At 41.8% G+C, this 16189-nt stretch overlaps 1 protein-coding gene across 3 annotated transcripts in view; it reads right to left on the reverse strand.

Annotated features, from left to right (window-relative positions):
- The window catches only part of Glipr1 (GLI pathogenesis related 1), a 30652-nt gene that overhangs the window by 13738 nt on the left and 725 nt on the right, over positions 1-16189 (reverse strand). Inside the window, exons 2-3 of one of the 3 annotated variants that reach the window (XM_021627403.2) lie at positions 15948-16036; positions 2584-2974 (exon numbers count right to left, since the gene is read on the reverse strand). In XM_021627403.2, the coding sequence (XP_021483078.1) occupies positions 2584-2757 (174 nt within the window). In that variant the 5' untranslated portion in view covers positions 2758-2974; positions 15948-16036. Of the gene's footprint in view, positions 1-2583; positions 2975-3057; positions 3221-15947; positions 16037-16189 lie in introns of those variants that run through there. The other 2 variants (XM_021627405.2, XM_021627404.2) reach the window with 2 other exon arrangements.

The following is a 16189-nucleotide window of genomic DNA, read 5'->3' on the forward strand; positions in this document are numbered from 1 at the left end:
GGACCCCGGGGAAAGCCAGCCCACAGCTTAAATAGCCTCTGGGCAGCCAACCCCAGCGTGCCACGTGGGCAATGCAGATAAGTCTACATACATGGACGATGAGCAAGCTGTTTCATCTGCATCCAACCATGCTTGGGGAGAATGTCCTGCTTCAATGGCTGTAAAGGCCTGAATGATCATGGCTGCATCACACTGTTGTGAGACTCTAATCTTGCATATATACCACAGGCAAACCAAGGAGACCAACAGCAGAAGGCCTGCTAACACTCCCATGCCCGCCCATTCCTTCAGATGATTCATGGCTGCAGCAATCCATGTTGATAATCCTGTGGCTAGTCATGAGGAACCATATTATTAAAGGGTCTCAGCATTAGGATGGTTGAGAACCACTGACACAGAGGACGGGATGGCTGTTCATTTTCACGGATTTAGATAGGTAGCATCAAATGGCAGTTCCACTGAAATATGTTTGCAGATTCACTTCACTCCTAATGCTTTTTTCTCAAAGCTAGAAAAACATCTGAAAATTCATGCAAAAGCATGAAAGACTTCTTATGCCAAAGGACTTCCAGGTAAAAATAGCAGTACTGGAGGAATTGTCAATCTGGGCTTGAAAACTAGAGAGTGCTCGTCAGAAAAGACAGGATGGTATTGGCATCAAAACAGCCAAGGACACTAATTGCAGTGAACACTAGACAAATGGTTTCGAAGAAACCAGATAGGCACACACAGAAGCACGAAGCCAGGTTCTTTCAATGTATGAGAAACAAGTCAGAATGCATTCCAAACCTTTATATGAGACCTCAAACTGCCACAGCCAATTGTCTCAATTTTACATCTCCTTTTTTCATTTGTTCCTTTTCTTTTGCCCAATCAGGATTACTTTGGCTAAGATGTCATTACAGAAGCATAGGCACTGAATTCCTGAATAAGGCTTCAATGGTTCAGGAAATAGTAAGAACAGACAGGTGGGAATGCATCAGATAAAAACTGGGCACAGTACAAACTAACATTACCCGAGTGAAGGGACAGCCTAAAGAAGGGGAGAAACTTTGGGAGTGATGATGCCTGCCTTTAATTACAACACTAAAGGTGCAGGTTTCAGTCAGGCAGATCTCTGAGTTCAAGGGCAGCCTCATCTACATACCAAGTTCAAGGCTAGCCAGAAATGGTGAGACTCTCCCAAGAAGAAAAAAGGCAGTGGTGGTGCACACATTTAATTCCAGCACTTGCAAGGCAGAGGCAGGCACATCTCTGTGAGTTTGAGGCCAGCCTGCTTTACAGAGTAAGTTCTTGGCCTACTGAGTAAGTCTCAGGACAGCCAAAGCTACACAAAGAAACCCTGTCTCAATCAAATCAAATAATAAAATAAAATAATAAAAAGAAAATAAAATAATAAAAATAAAATAAAATAATAAAATAAATAAAATAAAAAGGAAAAATATTTTTCATCTATCAACAGATTAATATCCAAAATGTATGAAGAGCTAAAAGTGTTAAACATTACTAGGATAAGAAATCCAACAACCAACAAATGAGCTGAACAGGATCCTCCAGAGAAGCTCAACAATCCTTAGCCACTATGGAAATGCAAATAAAAAGCACACTAATATGTGGGTGGAGAGAAGACTGTTATAGGCTGCTGATAGGGGTGTAAATTAGTTCAGCCACTATGAAAATCAGCACAACCAAAAAATGTAAACAAGACTATGTTTCAGCTATAACATTTTTGGGCATATACCTACAGGAATGGAAGTCAGCACACTTGGGAGATAGCGGCATATCCATGTTTACTGCGGCACTATTCACAACATCCAAGCTGTAAATTACAAGAGGTTCACAAGTAGATGAAGGGGTGGGGGAAATAGTATGTTTCTGTGTATGCATATGTTTATATAAACATCCTGGGGAGTTTTGTTGAGTCACAAAGAACAAGATTGTAACAGGTTCAGGAAAATAGATGAGACTAGAGATCATCAGTGAAGTAAATAAAGTAAATAAAGCAGATGTCGAAGAGAAAGTATCATGTCCTCTTCTATGTGACCTCTAGAGAAACAAATGAAGACCACACAAAAGAGGAAAGGAATCAGAGGATGAGGGCCAAAGGGACAATGGGAGGAGTATAATCAAAGCACATTGTGTGAAATTACCATAATGAGACACCATTATTTTATACAGCATGTAATGATTAAAACAAAAACTTGAGACACAGAAATTACAAATATTAACAGAAAAAGGGGACAACAAGGAAAAGTCTGCTGCTCATGGTTGGGGAGAGGAAGTGTACAGAAAGAACTGAATCATGCCTTTGGAATTGCTTAAGACAGAGTTGGGAAAGGCCCCACCATGTGGGTTCTGATCACAGACTGTTTACTGCACTACATCCATTAATGACAAGCAACGATAAACAAACAAAAAAAAAAAAAACCCAAACCAAAAACCAAAGCAAACCAAACAAACAAACAAAAAAAGTCCAAAAAAGCAAAAACCAGCGAGGATTACCTAGAATTAATGCCCAAATTAACACAGGCAAGCTGCTTCTGACAGACACATGCTGCAAATATTCTGCTATAGTGCACTCACCATGTACAGCATATTACTGGCTGTTGGGATCACTCTCGACCGAAGTTGGTTGTGAATGTGAACGCATTCTTTGATGAAATCCTCATTTGTTATATCTGGCAAAGTGTCTGCTGTGTATGAAGAACTAGAAACAGAAGAAGCCATCCAGACAGTCACAGCAAGGATGACATGCATGATGCCCCCTGGTTGCCACTGGACCCAGAATCCAGAGGCTCAGGGTTCTGATAGAATGTTTGGTTCTCTCAGTCTGCAGACTGGTTCTTCCGTGTTGGAGATTGAATCCAGGGTCGTTGGTGCTGGGCCAGTGCTCCGCCACTGAACTACATCTTCAGCACGCTGTTACGTTTTGTGGTCAGCTTTACAGAGCACAGTCAACTTCAGCTTGAGAAGCCTGAAAGCAGAACATGAAAGTCATCATGAAGCATACGCACTGGATTTCTCCTTATATGGCTTATAGCTCATTTTGCTCTTTACCCTGTCAGTGCTTCTTGTCATGGCACCTATAAACCACAGATTCTTGTTAGGCGATATCAGGCTTTGAGCTGGGAGGAATTTCTGCAGTCTTTGGAAATAAGTCATGTATTAGTCAGCATTCTCTGAAGGAAAAGAACTGACAGAACACATGTATTAAAGGAGGGTTTAGGAGACGGGCTCACAGGATGTGGTCTCAGTGGTCTAATAACGGCTGTCTCTGAGAATCTGGTAGTTGTTCAGTCCCTGAGGCAGGACATCTCAGCAGTCTAACTCAGGAGTTGGAGCCTGGGAGGGTTCCTGAAGAGCTGCTGATCTTCAGTTTACACTGGAATCCTGAGGAAGCTCAGTCCACTACCAACCAAGCAACATGATAAAAGAGCCTCCGAGCAGGAGTGCGGTAGCAAGCTGACAAAAAGCAACCTTCTTCCGGGTCCTTTGCTGCGAGAGGCTGCCACTAGAAGGTGTCATTCAGACCTAGGGTGGGTCATCCTAGCTTCAAATAATCCGATTAAGAAACTCCCTCACTAGAGTACCCAGCTGCTTGGCTTCTTGCTGATTCCAGAGGTAGTCAGTTTGACAGCCAAGACTGCCAGCACAAATTTCCACCAAAGGACTTGCAAGGGTTTTTGTAAAACCTTTGGTTGGCATCATGTGTGCAACCAGTGGTGGGAAGACAATAATCCATCCTGTTTCAGTAGGTGTCAGAATGAGTGCCATGTACAAACTACTTTCCTATATAGACATAGTGGTAAAGTTGAAGTTACAGCTTATGCATGTTAATAATCATCATAATAAATTGTCCAGAATCACTGCTGTATGCATTGGGTCCACTATTTAAATAAATTAAAGGTCTCTAGAACATGGGCAGGAATACCAAAAAGTTTATCTGAAAATAAACAGTCATCAAGTTATTTATTTATTTATTTATTTACCAACACAGCAAAGAGCCCAGCTCCCCTGATCCTTTGCAATGCCGGATGCGAGAGCTACAGACCAGGAAGCACTACCATAGGGTGCTGGAGTTGGTGTTTGGGCGTGGGGTCAAGCCTCACACCTCCCAGGGACCCCTGAGATCTGTGCCTAGTGTTTTATAGAGTTACCTCTTATAAAATAGCTTTCTTCTTCTTCCCCTTAAAGTGGATGCATGTGTGTGATGTTAAATTTTTTTTAAATATGTACATATTTTTTTGTCTTTTATTATTATTATTATTAATTACACTTTATTCATTTTATATCCCCCCATAAGCCCCTCCCTCCTCCCCTCCCGATCCCACCCTTCCTCCCCTTTCTGCATGCATGCCCCTCCCCAAGTCCACTGATAGGGGAGGTCCTCCTCTCCTTCCTTCTGATCTTAGTCTATCAGATCACATCAGGAATGGCTGCATTGTCATCTTCTGTGGCCTGGTAAGGCTGCTCCCCCCTCAGGGAGAGGTGATCAAAGAGTCATCAAGTTATTAAAACAGTTATTAACTGACCAATGACTAATGACCAAAACAACTGGACAAAGGGTGAGATGACTTCCAGGGCAGAATAATTTAAAGTGGTGGTGCAAGATTTCTCAGTGTTCAGAACACTGCACAACTTAAACCCTATGGGTTGTTTAATTCTAGAATTTTCTATGTAATACTCTTAGGCAGTGGTTGACCTCGAGTAACTGAAGCTATACAAAGTAGAGCCACAAGAAAGAGGGGGGTGATATGTTAGCATCATGACTTTATGCAGAACTCAAAGGTGGAAGTATGAGCTCTACACACACAGGCTGGTTTGTGAAGGAGGGAGGAGGAGGGTGAGGAAAGGAGGAAGGAAGGAGGGGGAAGGAGGAGAGAGGGGGGGCTGTTTCTGTTTAATTTCTGTTTGTGACTAGCAACCAGCTGTGAGATCTTGGACAGCTTAGCATACTCTCAAAGTATGTTAGAAGCCTATTAGGTTCTTAGAAGCCTATTAGGTGAGGCTAATGGGGGGGGAGGCGGTATTTTTGTCTCCTTGATCATAGAGGTTTGGGAGGATCAAATGAACCTCAACTCAAATACAGTAAGCTCCCAAACTGTATATTGGGGTTAATGGTAGAAAGCTAAAAGCTATCAAGGGTCTAGCCATAAAAAGGAGCTATGAGGTGAGGTTAAGAGTGATTCCAACCCATTTGTCTTTTTGATCATCTTCCCTGGGACCTCCTTCATGCTTAACTTTTTTAGATGTATAGATTTTACTATGTTTATCCTATATTATATGTCTAGTATCCACTTATAAGTGATATACTGTGTATGTCTTTCTGCTTCTGGGATAACTCACTCAGGATGATATTTTCTAGTTCCCACCCTTTGCCTACAAATTTCATGATCTCCTTGTTTTTAATTGCTGAGTAGTATTCCCTTGTGTAAACATACCACAATTTCTGTATCCATTCCTCAAAGGAGGAACATCTGGGTTGTTTCCCGCTTCTAGCTGTTACAAATAAAGCTACTATGGACATGGTTGAACAAATGTCCTTGTTGTGTACTTGAGCATCTTTTGGATACATTCCTAGCAGTGGTGTAGCTGGATCTTGAGGAAGCACTATTCCTAATTGTCTGAGAAAGCTCCAGATTGATTTCCAAAGTGGTTGTACAAGTTTACATTCCCACCAGCAATGGAGGAGGGTTCCTCTTTCTCCACAACCTTTCCAGCATGTATTGTCACTTGAGTTTTTGATCTTAGCCATTCTGATGGGTGTAAGGTGAAATCTCAGGGTCATTTTGATTTGTGTCTCCCTGATGACTAAGGACATTGAGCATTTCTTTAAGTGTTTCTCTACTGAGAATTCTCTGTTTAGCTCCATACCCCATTTTTTTAAATTGGATTACTAGATTTGTTGCATTTTAACTTCTTTAGTTCTTTATATATTCTGGATATTAGCCCTCTGTCAGATATAGAGTTGGTGAAGATCCTTTCCCAGTCTGTAGGCTGTTGTTTTGTTCTGACAACAGTGTCCTTTGCTTTACAGAAGCTTTTCCGTTGCTTGGGATGGACATTGGAAGAAGGAGAAAACAGGAAACAGGACGGGAGCATACCACAGAGGGTCTGATACCAGCAGTGTATCAAAGCAGATGCTGAGACTCATAGCCAAACTTTGGGCAGAGTGCAGTGAATCTTATGAAAGACGTGGGAAACAGTAAGATCTGGAGAGGACAGGAACGCCACAAGGAGAGCAACAGAACCAAAAAATCTGGGCCCAGGGGTCTTTTCTGAGATTGATACTCCAACCAAGGACCATTCATGGAGATAACCTAGAACCCCTGCTCAGATGTAGCCCATGGCAGCTCAGTGTCCAAGTGGGTTTCCTAGTAAGGGGAACAGGAACTGTCTCTGACATGAACTCAGTGGCTGACTCTTTGACCACCTCCCCCTGACGGGGGAGCAGCCTTGCCAGGCTACAGAGGAGGACAATGTAGCTAGTCCTGATGAGACCTGATAAGCTAGGGCAGGTGGAAAGGGAGGAAGACCTCCCCTATTAGTGGACTTGCAGAGGGTCATGGGAGGAGATGAGGGAGGGAAGGTAAGATTGGAAAGGAATGAGGGAGGGGGTACAGCTGGTATACAATGTGAATAAACTGTAATTAATATAAAAATAAATTTAATTTAAAAAACGAGAATCTAATACAGGCTGTTAACCTAAATAGGATGCACAGAAGGGTGTGAGGTCAATAGGAGAGGATACACAGAAAGGGCAGAGATAACATCCTTCATCTAGAATCCTGGTTCTCAACCTTCCTAATGCTGTGACCCGTTAATACTGTTCCTCATGTCATGGTGACCCCAACAATAAAATTCTTTTCATTGCTACTTCATAACTGTAATTTTGCAACTGTTATGAATTGCAACATGTAAATATTTTTTGGAGACAGGTTTGCCAGAGGGGTCATGACCCACAGATTGAGAAACACTGAGCTAGCATATAAATATTTTGCTGACACTAGACTCAGGTGAGGAATAAGCAAACAGTAGGAAGCTCACAGAAGCATGGTTATTGCTACATAAGCAAACAGCCTTGCAAGACACTTGTGTATCATCTCAAATATTATCTAGGATGCTGTTTCTAGTAACATAGCTTTCTAACATATCAATAAAGACTAAGCATTTTCTTTCTTTTTTTTAACTTTTAATTTTTTTAAATTTATTTTTATTCACTTTACATCCTGGTTGTAGCTCCATCGCTGCACTCCTCCCAGTCCCCCTCCTCCCCTTCCAATTCCTCAGAAAAGGGGAGTTCCCTTTCCCATCCACCCCAGCTCATCAAATTACCAACTATTTTCTTGTCTGAGGCTCAGGCAATGTTTGAATCTCTTTGGTAATAATCACCAGTGAGGAGGTTCTTCCTCATAGACAGGCCTGATCCTGTTTTCTCTCTTCTTGGTCTGTTAGCTACACTATCTGGGTGTTGAACTCAGAAGAAAAAACAAATTCCCACAGGGGAGCAGCAAACTTAGTGCCGTTTGTGGTTGCTTCGGCACACATGCACCTCTCACGAGTGAACATTATCATTGTGAAATTTGCCCTAGTTTTCTTTCAGTTGCTTTGATAAAACATGGAGCAAAATGTCTTGGGGAAGGAAAGGACTTACTTGGTTTCTAATTTCACACCACACCCAATCACTGAGGGTCATTAGGGCAAGAACTCAAATGAGAAGCAGAGTCTAAAGACAAAGGCGCTTAGTGGCTTCATTTTACATTCTTAGAGCAGCCAGGACCTCCTGCCCAGGGGAGGCACTCCCCACAATAGGCTGGACCTTTTACATTAATTATGAATAAAATATATGCCCCCCCCCCTTGACTTGCTAACAGGCCAACTGATGGATGCAACTTAAGGTTCCCTTTCTTCTTAGTAAGTGTCATGTTGACAAAAATCTATTGAGCACAATAGTGAAACCATCAACTGTTGTTTTCTCTGGTCTCCTAGAACTAGTCTTCATGAAGGAAATGGCCATCAGAGGCCTTTTTGTTTTTCGTTAGTAGACAGAGCAATTTAATGCTCAGACCCCACCCCCAGCTTCTCAATTCACATTGCATCGCTTCAGCCAAAGCCCAGAGGTGGTTTACCACAGAACAGCGGAAATGAACGTTCTCAGTTTCAGTTCTCAGAAGGTTTACAAGAGTTGGAAGAATTTCTCCACCCTTTGTCTTCAGTCTTTGCCATAGTGGCATTTTAGCACATTCACATATATGCTTTTCACAGTGGAGATACAGTAACTTTTGTAACAAGAAAATAAATACTATTTTGGAGAATCATATGAAAATTAACACACAGACACAGCAAGATAAACCTGTACCCAGATAAAAGGAAAGCAGTACTCTCTGTATCATTGTTATCACTGCATGAGAGGGAGAAGGAGAAAAGACAGAATTTGCTATGCTCTTAGCCTCTCTGAGTCTGGAAACATTTAGACTTTAAAAGTCTCTAGTACAGCAGTTCTCAACCTGTGGGTCATGACCTGTTTCAGGGTCAAATGTTGTTTTCGCAGAGTCACCTATAGACCATAGAAAATATCAGCTCTTTACATTACAATTCATAACACTAGCAAAAATACAGTTATGAAGAAGCAACAAAAATGTTATTATGGTTGAGGTTGCCAGAACATGAGGAACTGTATTGAAAGGCCACAAAGGGTTAAGAACCCACTGCCCTAGAGATTATTTTTTTCAGTTCCCACAATGATCAGTCAGCCATCTATTATTTTAATAAATACCATTTCAACGTGGGTAGCTCATCCTGTTTTGTTTGATAGGCCTTACTCTTTAGACTAAGCTGCCTTCAAAGTTGTGATCCTCCTGCCTTAGCCTCTCAAGTGCTGAGATTACAGGCATGAGGTACCACCCCTTGCTTCTGACCATTGTTTTGTTTTGAGACAGAGTCCCTCGATTTTGTACCCCTGCTTGTCCTAGAACTTGCTGTGTAGACCAGGCTGGTCTTGAACTCACAGAGCTCCACCTGCTTCTGCCTCACAGTGCTGGGATTAAAGGTGTGTGTACCATGTCCAGCAAGATTTTCTAATATACTGTTCTTTCAATCATGAGTACATGCACATTTGAGCACAAATATGTGTTTTTTAAAAAATATAAACTGCCCAGACGTCCCTCAGTTGAGGAATGGATACAGAAATTGGGGTACTTTTACACAATAGAATACTACTCAGCAATTGAAAACAAGGAAATCATGAAATTTGAAGGCAAATAGTAGGACCTTGTAAAGATCATCATCCTGAGTGAGGTATCCCAAAAGCAGAAAGACACACATGGAATATACTCACTTATATAGACCTATAAGATAGGATAAACACAGAGATCAGACCTCTACTCTTGCCTGATGCATCTAAAACAAAAAGGGGGAACTGTAGAGAGCTGCGTAATGTGGCGCCTTAAAGATGGAGCTGGTTTCCGCCTTCCACCTTCCCGATGGTGAGTGCTCTCTGTCACGAACAACTCCACATTTGGCTAAGGCTGAGGATCTGGCTTGCTTCCATGTATGTGGACCTATCTGCATTGCCCACGTGGCATGCTGGGGTTGGCTACCCAGAGGCTATTTAAGCAGTGGGCTGGCTTTCTCCAGGGTCAGATGATTGTTCAAGGTTCCTGAATAAACTGCATTGAAAAAAAAAAAAGATAGGATAAACATACTGAAATCTATACACCTAAAGAAGATAATCAAGAAAGGGGACCCAGGGTAAGATGATCAATCCTCACTTAGAAAGACAAATGGGATAGACATTGGATGTAGGAGAAAACAAGCAACAGGACAGGAGCCTACCACTGAGGGCCTCTGAAAGACTCTACCTAGCAGTGTATCAAAGCAGATGCTGAGACTCATAACCAAACCTTCGGCAGAGTGCAGGGAATCATAAGAAAAAAGGGGGAGTTAATATGACCTGGAGAGGACAGGAGCTCCACAAGGATCAAATATATCTGGGCACAGGGGTCTTTTATGAGACTTTCTCCAACCAAGGGCCATGTATGGATATAACCTAGAACCTCTGCTCAGATGTAGCCCATGGTAGCTCAGTATCCAAGTGTGTTTTCCTAGTAAGGGGAACAGGGACTATTTCTGACATGATTTCAATGGCAGGCTCTTTGACCTCCCCCCCCCACCCCGAGGGAGGAGCAACCCTATTAGGCCACAGAGGAGGACTTTGCAGCCAGTCCTGAAGATACCTGATAAACCAGGGTCAGATGAAAGGGGAGGTGGTCCTCCCCTATCATTGGACTTGGTAAGGGGCAGGGAGGAGATGAGGGAGGGAGAGTGGGATACAGCTGGGATACAAAGTTAATAAACTGTAACTAATATTAAAAAAATAAAACAAAAACAAAATATAAACTGTAAAGACTTCATTGAGACCATCATTTTATGAATTTTGTATAATTTTTCCATAGCCACAATTTTCTAAGAATGCTTTTAGTTATTATAACTTCATAAATACTTCATGAGCTCTATTTTCTATGTGTGAATATACCATAATTTGCATACTATTTCATATATACTTTTGAATATTTGGATTCCTTTGAATTTTTCATAAATAATGCTGTGGAAATGTTTATAAAGAGGAAATTATGTGCTATTATCTTTAGAACTTATACAATAACTTATATTATCATTAGCATATGCCTATCAGGATGACTTCTTATCTTTTTTTTAAATTTTATTTTTCTTATTAGTTACATTTTGTTAACTCTGTGTCCCAGCTGTATCCCGCTCCCTCATTCCCTCCCCAACCCCACACTCCCTCCCTGGTCTCCTCCCTGCCCCTTTCCAAGTCAACTGATAGGGGAGGACCTCCTCCCCCTTCATTTGACCCTGTTTTATCAGGTATCTTCAGGGCTGGCTGCAAAGTCCTCCTCTGTGGCCTAACAGGACTGCTCCTCCCCTAGAGGGGTGGGGAGGTCAAAGAGCCTGCCCTTGAGATCTGTTAGAAATAGACCTTGTTCCCCTTACTTTGGAAGACTACTTGGTTACTGAGCTACCACAGGCCACATCCGAGCAGAAGTTCTAGGTTATATCCATACATGGTCCTTGGTTGAGTGTCAGTCTCAGAAAAGACCCTGTGCCCAGATATATTTGGTCCTTGTAGAGCTCCTATCCTTTCAATATGATACTAACTCCCTTTCTTTCATATGATTCCCTGCACTCTGCCGAGGGTTTGGTCTCGAGTCTTAGTGTCTGCTTTGAAACACTGCTAGGTAGAGTCTTTTAGATGCCTTTTTCGGTAGACTCCTGTCATACATTCAATGCACATCCCATTTGTCTTTCTAAATGAGGATTGATCATCTTCGCCCGTGTCCGCTTTCTTGATTATCTTCTTTAGGTGTGTAGATTTCATTATGTTTATCATGTCTTGTAGGTCTATATAAGCGAGTATATACCATGTTTGTTTTTCTCCTTCTGGGATACTTCACTCAGAATGATCTTTTCAAGAGCCCACCATTTGCCTGCAAATTTCAGGATTTCCTCCTTTTTGATTGCTGAGTAGTAGTCCATTGTATAAAAATACCACAATTTCTGTATCCATTCCTCCATTGATGGACATCTGGGTTGTTTCCAGGTTCTGGCTATTCCAAATAAAGCTGCTACAAACATGGTTGAACAAATGTCCTTGTTGTGTACTTGAGCAAATTTTGGGTATATACCTAGGACTGGTATAGCTGGGTCTTGTCTTAATCATAGACAATAGGATACTCATGTACATGTCTGGTTTTTCATATTGTTAGATAACAGTAGAGTTTGATAATATTGAAAGAGGCCAGGATGATTTTATTTGGAAACTACTAGAAGAGAAGTTGTCTCAGTATGGAACGGGGCTCAACTTCAAATATAATAAAGACACCTGGGTAGTTAGAGTTTTGAAGCAGAGGACATCAAGGGGACAGCAGATGAGTGTTAAGACTGAGCTGATACTGCTGACAAGTATGGAAGTTCAGATGTCAAGACAGAGATAAGACACCCTCTAAGCTGACAAGAGAGCAATTTTGCTAAAGTTGGCCTATGCAGGTGTAGCAAAGGGCCAAAGGTCAAGGCCTAGAACAGAAGTGCCTTTAGAGAGTCCTGACCAGTTTAGCCAGAGTCTTATCAGTACTCAGTATTTTTCCATTTCCTCCTTTTGTACCTTAGATTTTTAGCTTAGTGCTTCCTGACTTTTGTTCATCTTGGGGTACACTTTTTCCAAAGAGGGATCTGAACTGAAACCTTCATATCTGCCCTTTGACTTGCTGTGAAGTTACCATGGTAACACAACTTCTTCTTTGGCTCTTGAAACTGTTTAGCTACACAATCGCATCTTCTCAGCTGCTTGGATTTGACACTGTAGCCAGGGATGACTTTGAGCTTTGGATCCCCCTGCCTCCTCCTCCAAGTGCTGGTATTTCAGGTGTACACCACCACACCTCAAGAGCCAGAGTTAGAAAACTAGCTCCTATTCACACAAGAAATGCAAAAAGGGAAGTAAACCAGGTTGCGTCTTTTCACAGTGACAGTGGCTTTCAGACCTTGGTGTCAAAACAGGGACTGACCTTAGTTTGCTTTTCCCAGTGTTTCTGGGCTATGGCATAGTAGGACAGCCACTACCTGATGCCACAGTGCTTCTTTTTCCCTGATGACATATTCTCCCTGCTAAAGAGCTTGGGGTGAATTATGTAATCTCATTTCCTGTATTTTGGGATACTGACATCGACTCTTCCAGCTTGGACCTTAGCTTCTAGACTGCCATTAACAAGCCTTTCTTTAGTAATGTTTGAGATATATAAAATTCTGTCCTTTACAGTTGGGAGAGACTTTGACATGGCCTATAAAATCTGTATCTCTATTTGCATTATCTAGTCCTCTCCTGGACCAACTCTATTCTGTGGTTTTTAACAAATGAGTTGTGGAGACATAGCCTGGGCCTTACCGACCGGAATTGCTTCCGCTTCCAAATTCCTGTCCTTTGTTGTAACATTGTCTTTCTTTGGTGCCTGAAGTCTGCGCTGCCTGCAACCATACTGATGGTGGCTTCAGGCTTCTCATATTTCTTTTGAGCCTGTCATCACCAACTCTAATCTGTTTTTCTTTTGCAAGCCCAAGAGCCAGTATGCAATAATTACAAACAGGTCATACCAGTATCTTCACTGCTCTCACTCTTAGTAGTGTAAGCAGGAAGTGGTAGTGTCAGAAGAAATCCCAATACACATAGATGCATGCAAACGATATGATAACATACGGCCATAAATACACATGAGTGTGCACACACACATGAATGCATGCATTCGTGTGCACACACATGAGCACAAGCACACATGCACACATACACAAAATTTAGAGAGGGCTAGAGAGATAGCTGTGTGGTTAAGAGCACTGGCTGTTCTTTTAGAGGACCTGGGTTTAATTCCCAGCACCCGCCTGGAAGCTCACACACTCAGTCCCGGGGGATCTGACACTTTCTCTGGCTTCCTCAGGCACTAGGCACAAATGTGGTACACATATACATGCAGGCAAAATAGCTATACACATCAAATTAAATCAGAATGAAGGAAAAACAAATTTAGAAAAAGGATATGAAGAACGAACAACAGAATGCTGGGATATTTGATACACTCTAATTTCTCTTTCCTGGAATAGACATCATGGCCCTCACCAGTGTTCCATGAAACTAGGGTGTTACTCTCCATGACTAGGAAATCCTGACAAGGGTAGAAGGACCTTTGGCTACAGTGATTCTGCCTTTTGAAATGTCCTGGGCTTTCCCAGCGAGGATCCCCCCCCCCCCCAGTTAAGGCCAATTATTCTCCCAATAAAAGGGAGAGATCTTTCAAACCCATTATATATGGCCAGCCTCACCCTTTTACTGAAACTGGACAAATTCACAAGAGAAAGCTCTAGACCAGTGTTTCTTCCTAATGCTGCGACCTTTAATATAGTTTCCCATGTTGTGGTGTGACCCTCCCCCCACACGTAAACTTATTTTTCTTGCTACTTCATAACTTTAATTTTGCTACTGTTCTGAATTGTAATGTAAATATCTGATATTCAGAATAGCTGATGTGAAACCCCTGTGGAAATGGTCGTTCAGCCCCCAAAGAGGTCAAGTCCCACAAGCGGACCCATCTCCTTGATAAAAGTAGATGCCAAAATTCAGCAACACATTATCAAATCAAATTCAGTAAAACTTCAAAAAGGAATGTAACAGGATCAAGTTGGTTCCATTTTAGGGATGCAAGAATGGTTCAGCACAGTACATCACATCAAATGAATGGACATGGTCCAGTCTCAATAGACATAGAAAAGGCATTTGTTAAAATCTAACATTCCTTTATGATAAAATCCATGGACAAATTAGGCAGAGAAGGATCATACCTTACCATAATAAAGGCTATACCTAATACATGTATAACCAAAATTGTACTGAGTGTGGGGCGGGTTGAACTGAAATATATCTTAAAGGCCCCATCTGCTTGTGTGAGGCTCGCAGGACATGCCACATTAAGTTGCTAATAAATGTGATTGCCTCTAGAAGGGTTGTATGAGCAGTTAAACCCAGACACGACACTCTTGAAATGCTAACAAGACAGCCTTCAAGCACAGGCTGGTTCATTTTCAGTTTCGCTCTTTTGAAGCTGTCTTCTAAGCGAGAGAAAGTGTGTTAGTTGTACAAAATCTTATTCACTGTGGCCAAATGAGAAGTCACTTTTCTCAGCTCAGAAGTTCGAAGATTGCCAAGAGCAATCAAGAACCAGTAAAGCAGTAATAAGATACCAAAAGCAGTTTAAGCTCTCCCAGGATCCTTGCTTCATGATTACCAGCACACGGCCTTTCAACTAGTGTTTTTTTTTTTTATATGATGGTCACCCGATTCACTGCAGGCATGCAAACTTATCAGAGTAGGGATACAACAGAGACAGTTTCTACTTTGTGCAGTATGTAGAAAAATGAGGTACTTCCAGAAAAATTATTCAGAACTATGTTGGCATTTTGAGCCAAACCCCGTTGTTGAGTTATGACCCTCTGTCCTAGTTTGCTTTCCATTGCTGTGATAAACACCATGACCAAAAAGCATTCTGGGTAAGAAAATCCTGACTTCATCTCACAGCTTACAGTCCATCACCCGGGGAAGACAAGGAAGAAGACTGAGACCAACAGAAGCAGAGACCAAAGAAAAAATGCTGCTTGCTACTGTCTTGCTAAAGCTGCCTTCGTATATAACCAGGACGGCCCGCTAACAGGTGAGCCCACCTCCAGTCCCACCCACATCAGTCATTAATGGAGAAAATGTCTCATGGATGTGCATACAGGCCACTCTGGTGAGGGCAATTCCTCAATTGAAGTTCCTTCTTTCCAGATGTCTCTAACTTGTGTCAACTGGACTAAACTAACCAGTGCAATTTTCAAAAAGTTGGAATCCTGATCTCTGAATGAGGAGGTTCCTTGCAGGTGCATTTGAGTTAAAAGGAGCCTAATTGGGTTGCTTTGCCCAGCATAACTGCTGTTCTCAGGAGTCCAGACACAGAGAGAGGGCCTTATGAAAACAGACACTGGAAGAAGGGGTCATGAGATGATGAAGGCAGAGAACAGGCTTATTTACCAGAAGGCAAGTAATTGCAGCAGCAACTACAAGAGTCATGGAAGCATCCCTTTGAGGCCTTGGAAGGAACATAGTCTGGCCAAGACCTGGATTTTAGAGTTGCAGCCTCCAGAAATGTAAGCGAAAACATTTGTTGTTAGTCATTTCGTTTCTTGTACTTTGGTACACTAATTCTAGTAAGTGAATACTATACTTAGTCCTGATTTGGAGGATGAGGGTATCACTTCCTTATGTTAGAGAGGATGATAACATAGCACAGGATCTACGGTTTTCTTGAGTGCCACTCAGGTAGGTTTATATATATAAAACATTACTATACCTGAATGGCAGAATTAGTGAAGGGTTGATCCAGAGATCTTTACAGCGCAGTGTTGAGGTTTTACGATGAGACAGTGTTTTCTCATTTGTCTGCAAAAACACATTTTCTTGCTTTTAAGTAACATAAACTGCTTGGCAGATGATATCACATTTGAAACTGAAATTATAGTCTACTTTAAAAAGGATGGTTAATTACTGCTAGAAGTTTTAACATATAGTTTAGTATTAAAATAGGAGAGGAAT

Source organism: Meriones unguiculatus, chromosome 2 (assembly GCF_030254825.1).
Source record: "Meriones unguiculatus strain TT.TT164.6M chromosome 2, Bangor_MerUng_6.1, whole genome shotgun sequence".
NCBI lineage: Eukaryota > Metazoa > Chordata > Mammalia > Rodentia > Muridae > Meriones > Meriones unguiculatus.